We start from the raw sequence: 9,877 nt of genomic DNA, 5'->3' as shown, positions 1-9,877 counted from the left end.
CACATTTGGATTCCACCACCAACTATTTTTACTATTAGGAGCTTTTCCCTTTGATACTCCAAGGACATCTTTTGCAATATTCTTAATATCACTAGCCACTTTTTCCCACATAACATTAGCATCCTCATGCACAGACAAAATCTTAAGATCTAAAATCTTATTCCCAAAAATATTTTTGTTAATATTCTTTAAATGACACCATCTAATCCTAGAAAATCATTTTAATTTATTTTTTATTTTATGCCTATCTTAATAGTCCAAAATTATAATTGAAAATTACATGATCAAACTTATTAATAAAAAGATAAACTTCAAAGAACGAATTACCAGTTGATTTTGCCTCTTGAAGAAACTTGATGATATTAACATTGTCCCCTTTTATGATAATTCCCTTATATATATACATCAAATCTTTGATCACATCCTCAATAGCATGAGTGGCAAATAACTCCAAGGAAGAAACATCCCAATGAATACCGGATTTCCTAAATGTCAATAGAAATCTACCTTTGCAATCACGAAAGACGCCTCCTATTCCAGCTTTGTAAGATGGAATTAATGAAGCATCTACATTAACCTTGATCCAATCTGGTGGAAGAGGGTGCAAAAACAGATCAGTCAGCCTAGACGGCTGATTAACACCCCATATACCCGAATTCCCACTAACACCGTGAGCAGATATTGAAGCATAACTGAAGGCATATGCAGCAATTGCCAACGCACTATATTCAAATCCTTTATGAATCAACTTGTTTTTGGATTTCCAAGAGAAGAAAACCGTATTATAATATAAGCTTGCTATAAATGGATTCTGTTTAGATAACCAACTGCAACATTCTGATAGATTAGAGAAAACTGGAACGAGATATCCCCATTTGATTAAGTATTGAATGGCATCCAATAATTTTCTGCATTTAACCACAACATGCTCTATATTTTCTTCTTCATTGTAATTCCTAGGACATCCAATATCCCTATGTAATCTTCTATAAGCAAGAAAATGAAAAGTAGGCAGAGCATTATGATAAATCCTCCACCACAGAACTTCCACCACTGGCATCAACTTGATTTTTCTAATCCAGGTCCAAAACTAAACTGGGGCTGAATTCTGAGCCGTGGCATCAACTACAAGGGAAGATATTGACTTCCCAATTTTTTGCCAAATCAATTCCAATCTATCTTTCTCCATTTTAGGTTTGATTTTTATATGGCAATATATTCAAGTCATTGGGGATATGAACGTTGGAGTACTTGTGTTCAAACACAAGATGGTTTGACCAAATATTTTTCAATTTCAGTTGGATTACATCAAGCACCAGCCTTAAGCCAATATCTTTTTGCTTTAGTCATGGATGTTCTTACTAGAGATTTGCAAGAGGATGTTCCCTAATGTATACTTTTTGCTGACGATATTCTTGGTTTTGATAAGACTAAAAAGAGAGTTGAAGGTAAACTTGAATTATGGAGGTCAATCTTAGAGCCTAAAGGTTTTTGTTTGAGTAGATCTAAAATCGAATACATGGAGTGTAATTTTAATAGGTCTATTGGGGGGTTTGTGACTTTGAGCGATCAAGTTATTAATAAGAGAACACATATTAGATATCTTGGGTCTATTATTCAGAGTGATGGTGAAATTGATAGGATATTATTAATAGAATTCAAGTTGGATGGATGAAGTGGAGGAATGCATCGGGTTTGTTGTGTGATAGAGTGTCACTCAAACTTAAGGGAAAATTCTATAAAATGGTGGTTAGACCTACAATGCTTTATGGCACAGAATGTTGGCCATTAAAAGAGAAGCATAATATTAAGTTAAGTGTTGACGAGATGTGGATGCTTAGGTGGATGAGTGGCTTTACTCTTAGAGACAATATACAAAATGAGCACATACATGAAAAGGGTGGAGTAGCTCCAGTGGCAAATAAGATTAGAGAGAGTCGCCTTAGATAGTTTGGTCACATAAAATGGCGGCCTTCCGATGACCCGGTTCAGAGAGTAGATGTATTAGATTTAACCTATGTTAAGAAGGGTAGAGGTAGACCTAAAAAGACTTGGTTAGAAAATATCAGTAACGCCTTTCTTTATTAGATCTAAATGAGAATTTGACTCTTAATCGGACACAATGAAGAAAAATGATTCATGTAACCGACCCCACGTAGTGGGATAAAGGCTTAATGATGTTATTGTTATTGTAATAGGTCGCCTCTCAAATATCCCAAATAGACTAATATGGGTGTATCTGTGTGTCAATGACGTTCTTTTGAGTTTGATGCCAACTCATTCAAGATAGAGGGATGGCCTTTTAAGTTCACTAAATAGTTTAGATCTTTTGGGCATGTCCAAGAACTCGGAGGTACAATATGACCATCAATTAGCTTCTTTTTTTAGAGGTGTTTATATAACCATCAATTAGCTTTGGGTCTCACAAGCTATGATTTAATGGGTTTGTTTATTTTGTGTCAGTCCAAATTAGTTAAGATATAGCTTACTTCAGATGGAACATTTATAAGCGGGTCCTACAACTTTGAGGATAAGAATAACCCAATAATTGATTTTTTGCCTTACTTTATAGGTATGATTTTCTTAATTGTTTAGTTTGGTGAGCTCATTGGCTTTCTATTGGCCCAAATTTATTAGATGAAAAAACTTATTTTAATTCGCTATTTTGAATTGTAATAGGAGTACTACGAGTTCTAATTAACTTGTTAGAGATACTTAATAAACCATGATTTATAATTTTAGATTTTGAGGGAAGTTTAACGTAGGCCTTGCTATTCTAAATCTAGAATGCTCTATAAGGATGACTTTTATAACCCTTTGTTAGCAAGGCCTACGTTAAACTTGTATGTTGGAAAAAGTTGGTTTATGTTTAAACTTGTATGTCGTAAGATTAACAAAGGGTTATAAAAGTCATCCTTATAATATATGTTAAGACGACTTGATTGGTTAATCTTACGACATCGCCTTACAGGCAAGACAACATGTTTGATTAAGTTGGTTTATGTTTAATTTTTTGTGTAACATATATTTTAACTTATATGTTGAAGTGATGTGTCATTAAGACCCTTGGATCAATTAAAAGAGAGCAAGATCAAACTCTTAGCCTTAATATATTTTCTTTATCAATCAAGTTTCCATTGAATGTATTTGACTTTGGACCTTTTGGTTTTTAGCATTGTTTAAAATTGCTCAATATAAGGCTTTCCTTGAGGCCCATCTCAACGTAATTCTAGTGAAAAATATTTTGAGGCTTATGTTTCGAGCTTTTTTAATGAGGTTTGTGCCTCAACTTGGCTGAGACCCTCCTTGAGGCACGTCTCACTTTGCTGGTGTAATGTGTACGCCTCACCCTATGTATACATTTTTTTATTAAAACTTACCTAAATCCTATACTAAAACCCTAAACAAATCATACATTTATGTACCTTCGACTCACAACAACTTCCTCTCGACTACCTTGACATCCAGCCCGCCACCATCACCGCAACAACCATCGTTGCAGCCGCTGCCAAGAATCACTTGAAAGCTACACACCACCACCACATCCTTTAAAAATTTTGGGGTATTAATCTCATCTTATATTGATAATAAACATTTATGAAATAGAAAGATGCTTGGAATAAATGAAGAATCATATTATGATGCATTGGACTTCACAGTATGAGCAGGAGAGAGTCCAGTTTGTTATGACAATAACACAAATAAAGACTCCCTCGGTGATGACAGTGCATATGATTTTTGAGTTATTGACAACCATTTTAACATTCTTTATGAGTAGAGAAGTGAGAAAGAAGAAATTTAGAGTTGAACTTGTTGTTATATGATATCTTTATGTAATTTCTTTATTTTATGTTGTTTTGCTCTTTGTAATATTTGGATTTCAATTATATTTCACGCAATTTATAACTTATTACTTTGTGTCTTGTGTCTTTTTTTTTTTTTATAATTTTATAGTTCAATAGAAATTTAGTATATCATCATTTAACATATTATTTGTGTATTATATAAAAAATATTTGTAACCTTTAATTTTACTTAACACAATTTTTGAATTTTAAGGCTTAGGCCACAAAATGCATGTTGACCACTAAACCACTACCCACGATCTCATAACCACCTCCATTCATGTAACTTCCTCACACGACAATAGATGAAATCAAACTCCCTCCCGCTTGAATTCCCTCAGTCACACGCAGGAACCCTAGCGACCCCCGCTCCCCCTCATCTCCCTCAGCTGTACGTAGGAGTGGAGCATGTGAAGAGCCCGATCGAAGCCTCTCCACTCTCTGTTTATGCGATATGACCCAAGCCAGTGGCCGTCAATCTCACGCACACGACTCAACTTCCAATCAAAGCCTTGCACGCCCGTCGTCCATCCCTACCTAGATCGAACGACTCGACTCTGCTGTCGTGTACGCCACTCAACCCGACCAGGTCGTGTACACGTCCAACCTCACCTACTCCTATGCATTTGAACTTGTACGCAGCTCGACCCAACCCACCTGCGACTCCAGACGACTGCCTCTACCCAAGCCGAGGCCCCCTCTCCCTTCTTCTCTATCTATTCAACCCGACTGTTCAACCTGACCAATCACACGCAAGCCAACCTATTCCTACTCACTCGACCTGTTGCATTTGTCATCACTATTTCTACATTAAAATGTATGAATTTCTTTTTTTTTTCTTGCTTGCTTAAGCAGCAGGTTCAAAAGACTCCGTGTTCTATTGATCTTAGATCTGGTTCGAAAAAGTACAAGAACACATGAAGACCCACATTTGTTGTATCTTTTTGATCTGGCTAGGAGAGATAAATTATACGAAGACCCCACATCTATCGTATCTTTGATCCGGCCGGGATGAACAAAGGCAAGTGCCTACTCGACACCCCCATCATAGGAGGCAGGATGTCGGGAGGCTATCGAAATTTAAACGACAAAAGATCCCCCACATAATTAATTTCAAACAATTTTTTTTCATTTTAAATGATTTAAAAAATAATTTCATTTCAATTGATTTTAGAAAAAAATATATATATATATATACATATATATATATATATATATATATGTGTGTGTGTGTGTGTGTGTGTGTAATAATAATAATAATAATAAAGTAATCTTGGCATTGAACTTGTGTGCTCATAAAATCTCAAGAGACAGTTAACCTGATGTTGGAAAATTTTCTGGATATTATGAAAGGGAAACGTAAGGCTGAAGACAAACAAAGTGAGGCAAAACTTGGCTCATGTATTTTGAATCTAACACAACTCTAAACTAGAAATCATACATGATTACTCGCCAATAACAAATTTTACAAGCACCAGTCAAATCCCTAGCTCTACAACCTTACACAAATCAAAGAAGCCTCAACTAGTTTTTTACCGCTCCATGTTGCATATAAGAGCTTCTAAACAAGAAGAGATTTCAAACCGTACTACTAGAGGGTGATCTTCTAGTGAAAGCATGATTGACAATTTGGAACAGGATTTTGATATGTGCGGGCAATCACTTGGAAAATATTAAAATTTTAAAAAGAAAATAACATACTTCTACAGAATTGACAACTTGAGTGCTATCATCATTCACATTTAAGCATTTTCTACCTGAGCACCTTAGAATACCATGCTTAGCTATTATCAGCCCTTCTATATCGCATGAGTTTTGTACCAGAGGATTCATCCTACTATAAGAGAAACACAAAGCTGACAAGCTGATGGATTTTTAAAATAATAATTTGCTCTGAGATGGGGCATGGCACATCGAACTATAGTTGACCTTTTTGGGATTTCAGACATGATTGATCAACCTGCATTGTGGATTACTTTGACTTGAATTTGTGATGCATATATTGTGATCAACAAATATTTATTAATAAAATGAGCGAGATAAAAAGGAAAAAGATAAAATCAAAGTGTAATATGCATAGAAGTTGCGCAACAAAAATTTGTGATGCATATATTGTGATCAACAAATATTTTTTAATAAAATGGGCGAGATAAATGAAGGAAAAAAGATAAATCAAAGTGTAATATGCATAGAAGTTGCACAAAAAAATTTACTAGATTTAACATTTCATGTAGCATACGTTGGAATAAATGGAGAAAGAATATTAATATAGCCAGCTTGAATAGTTGGGACAAGGCTAATGATATTTGGTTTGCTAACAACGCTATTGCACTTAGTCTTATATAGTAGCCATGAAGTCTTCCATGTGTAGCTTGACCTTGGCACGGCTCCTTTTTTTTTAAAATTTTTTTTTTTTCATGTAACAGCCGCTAATGATTATCACTTGCTAATTTCATTGAGCAGATTTATGATTATTTATACTGTCATTTGAGTTCTTCATCATTACATCCATATACAATCAGATGATTAATGGTGCATTACAGAATAAACCAAATTATAATTTGTTATAATCTTAGTCATGTGGAACTTACTAATTTTAAATAAAATGATGAATAATTGGAAGTTGACTTTACGTAATTTATTGTTACTTAACAAAGCCTTGCTCAAACTTGGCGAGGTAATATTATCCGTTCGAGTTCATTGCTACATTGTTGGATGTGGCGTCACATTTGCAGTTTTTAGCAGTTTTGTCATCGTCCAGTTCTTTGCTTATGGAGCTGTGAGATTTTTCTTATTATTTTGTTTAGATAGTATCATTGTTTTTTTTATTTACTAAGACTTGTCCTGAATATATCTTTGCACATATTACTGTAGATTAAAGCTCTTCATCTGTATGATTGCTTGAGGGCCAACAAAGCAACGTCCGCTTGGGGTCTGGAGGCTCGGGTTCCTTTTCTTGACAAAAATTTTATCAGAGTGGCAATGGATATTGATCCGGAATGGAAAATGGTAATTCCTGGCTTTCCAATCAATCAAATCCAGACTTTGTAAAATTGAATGTACTAGAATTATTCCACAACTTCCGTTAAATGAAAAGACGCCATTCTTGTGGCAAATAATTCTTTAATTTTATTTAATTCATACTTCATACAAAGGTTGAATCTTTAAAAGAAATAGTGTTAATACAATATTGAAACTTTCTGAAGAAGTTTCTGCTGGCTTGAGCTGAGCAAAACTATATATATATATATAACACGAACACAAACACACATATATCTTTGCGGAGAGGCATGGCTAAAGCTAATTGACAAGTGACAAAATTTGAAATGCTTTTTATTTTTTATTTTTTTTGTCAGTGTTTTTTATATGGGAAAGTGAATTACTTTGCTATAAAGAAAAGCTGATTTGTTTGTTTATATTTTTACCTTTGCCAAATATTCTTGGAAAGATTTTCTATTTCGTTTTACCTCTCTTTGAAATTATTTATGAAAATAGAGGTATTATTATTTTTAATTATTGTTAAACTTGCTTTAACTATTCAGATACTTGATTGTCTTTACATAATTAACATTTTATTTCATTTCCATTTGTAATATCTTCAAGGGTTCTTCTAGGCAAGTTCAATTTACTAGATGTTAAACTTGTTCATTTATCATGAATTCATTTTCTTAAAAGGTTCATTTAGTCTCGTTTAAGGTTGTCTTTCAGCATTTGCTCTAATTGATCAAATTTGATAAAACTTATTGCATTTGTTTTTAATTTATAGTTGACTCATTGCGTTTAAGTTTCCACTGTTCTTGAAATCTTTTTGTTTCATGAAGATTCATTTAATATACTGCAATTTTTTATAACCTTATCATTCTCTTCAATTTGTTATCTTTTCATATATGGTAAGTCGTGAAAATTTTTCATGTTCTATTTGTATGGTCAGGCCAGCATATATGATTCATTTACATGCTATTGAAATGATTATATTTTCATTGAAATCCAGATTAGACCTGATCTTGGCCGCATTGAGAAATGGATTTTGCGCAATGCTTTTGATGATAATGATAAGCCATACTTACCGAAGGTTGGGAATTTTCTAGATAGTTTTGTTGACGATAATGCAATCATTTTTAAGGTACTAAAACTGAGCTTACTATACTCTTATTTTTGCTTTTAGCACATCCTTTACAGGCAGAAGGAACAATTCAGTGATGGCGTTGGTTATAGCTGGATTGATGGTTTGAAGGACCATGCAAACGAACATGTAAATATTGGAAATTTATTATTATTTTTTCACTATTTGGGATTTTAAACATTTTCAAAAGTTAATATTTTCCTTTTCTGTTCTGATTATATTCTGAAAAAAAAAAAAAACATGGAAACATATTGATACATCGCTGGAATTCGTTTCTGCTCCAGGTTTCAGATACCATGTTGAATAATGCGAGTTTTGTGTATCCTGAGAATACCCCCTTTACAAAAGAGGCATACTACTACCGCACTATATTTGAGAAGTTTTTTCCTAAGGTAGGTGAACAATTTGAACTGCTTTTATTTGGCAATCTAGATTATTTGTTGTAGTGTAAGCCTTCGTTTGGGACGGCTTTCTTATTTGTCAAAGCAGCTTTTTAGTATAAAAATTTAATTTATGTACTAAAAAGCTGCTTTGAGAAACAGTAAGAAAGCCGCCCCAAACGAAGCCTAAGTTGTATTGGTTTAGTGAGAACGTTTAGATTGCTGCTGAAATTGGCATTGGAGGTTGAAATCAGCCAAGGAAAATGGAGAACGATCTTCTATCTCCTATGTTCCACATAGTAATTGCATAGTTATTGAGATTGATGATTCCTCTGCCCTTCAATTTGAGAATTCGTTTTGTTATGGAGGGTAAATTGTTAGGTGCGGACACCAGACGTAGAGATACGTCTTGACATCCACTTAAAATGTAACACGTGGAGTGCATTTTTGTTGCACCTTTTTTGTGTGCTTTACTTGTGTTTTTCCTGCATTTTAGTTGCACTTTAGTTGCGCTTTGATTGTTCTTTTGTTGCGCTTTTTTATTGTGTTTTGATTGCGCTTTACATGTACTTTACCTGTGATTTGGCTGCACTTAGCTTAAAGTTCCACGGACACATTGAATATATAAAGTAAAAAATAAATTCAATTGAATATCCATGTGTCCACCCCGGATGCATCTCTACATCCGGTGTCCGCACCTAATAATTTTCCGTTATTGAGATTGATGATTTTGATGAACAGAATGCTGCAAGATCAACAGTTCCTGGTGGCCCAAGTGTGGCCTGCAGTTCTGCTAAAGCAGTGGAATGGGATGCAGCTTGGTCTAAATGTCTCGACCCATCCGGCCGTGCGGCGGTCGGAGTTCATACTTCTGCATATGAATCAACTTCTTCCGAAGCTTCAGCTCAGGAGAATGGCTTTTCTGTGAATGGTATATCTGAGAAGAAGGTAGACTATTTTGAAGCAGCTGCAGCTACTATTTGACCGTTGGCTTCTATATATTAATGCTGGAATTAGCAAAGCAGGTAAAGATGTTTGGATAAGTAATTTTGTATTTGTCTATTTTGTTTTCCTAGACTTTACATATTGTTGTATGGGAAGGGCCTTTCTGTTTAGGATATTAGGAGTATTCTCTGTTCAAGTTGTAGAAATTTGCATGTTTATTTATACTATACAAATAATTTCGCCTAGGGTGTCAATATTTGACCCCATTCGAAAACTAGATTCAAACCCAACACGAAAATTCCAGGTTAGGGTCAACCCAGACCCGAAACTGGTCAGGTTTGAATTCAACAAATCGGCTCGTTTCAAAAACCGGGTTAGGTTTGGGTTGACCTAGTAACTTGAAAGTGACCCATTTTTTACCTGGAAACTACCCAGAAACTCGAGATTGACCCGTTTTTTACTCGAAAACTAGCAATTTTTTGTCCGTCCCAGATCATTCGAGTTGTGTCGGGTTGACCTGAACATGAAGCGGGTTGGGTTCAGGTTGACCTGAATAGTGTCGTGTCAGTTTAGGGTTCGACCCGA

General features: G+C 34.7%; 1 protein-coding gene across 1 annotated transcript in view; it reads left to right on the top strand.

Moving 5' to 3' along the window:
• Nucleotides 1-9,546, top strand: part of LOC110106975 (asparagine synthetase [glutamine-hydrolyzing] 2-like) — a 32,885-nt gene extending 23,339 nt beyond the window's left edge. The window contains exons 4-8 of the mRNA XM_020837089.2: nt 6,719-6,853; nt 7,836-7,916; nt 8,010-8,096; nt 8,252-8,359; nt 9,089-9,546. Of these exons, the coding sequence (XP_020692748.2) occupies nt 6,719-6,853; nt 7,836-7,916; nt 8,010-8,096; nt 8,252-8,359; nt 9,089-9,331 (654 nt within the window). The 3' untranslated portion in view covers nt 9,332-9,546. The remainder of the gene's footprint in view (nt 1-6,718; nt 6,854-7,835; nt 7,917-8,009; nt 8,097-8,251; nt 8,360-9,088) is intronic.
• Nucleotides 9,547-9,877: the final 331 nt, after the last annotated feature.

The sequence above is a fragment of the Dendrobium catenatum genome, unplaced genomic scaffold (assembly GCF_001605985.2).
Source record: "Dendrobium catenatum unplaced genomic scaffold, ASM160598v2 fragScaff_scaffold_1118, whole genome shotgun sequence".
Classification (NCBI taxonomy): domain Eukaryota; kingdom Viridiplantae; phylum Streptophyta; class Magnoliopsida; order Asparagales; family Orchidaceae; genus Dendrobium; species Dendrobium catenatum.
This window is presented reverse-complemented; position numbering and strand designations above follow the sequence as displayed.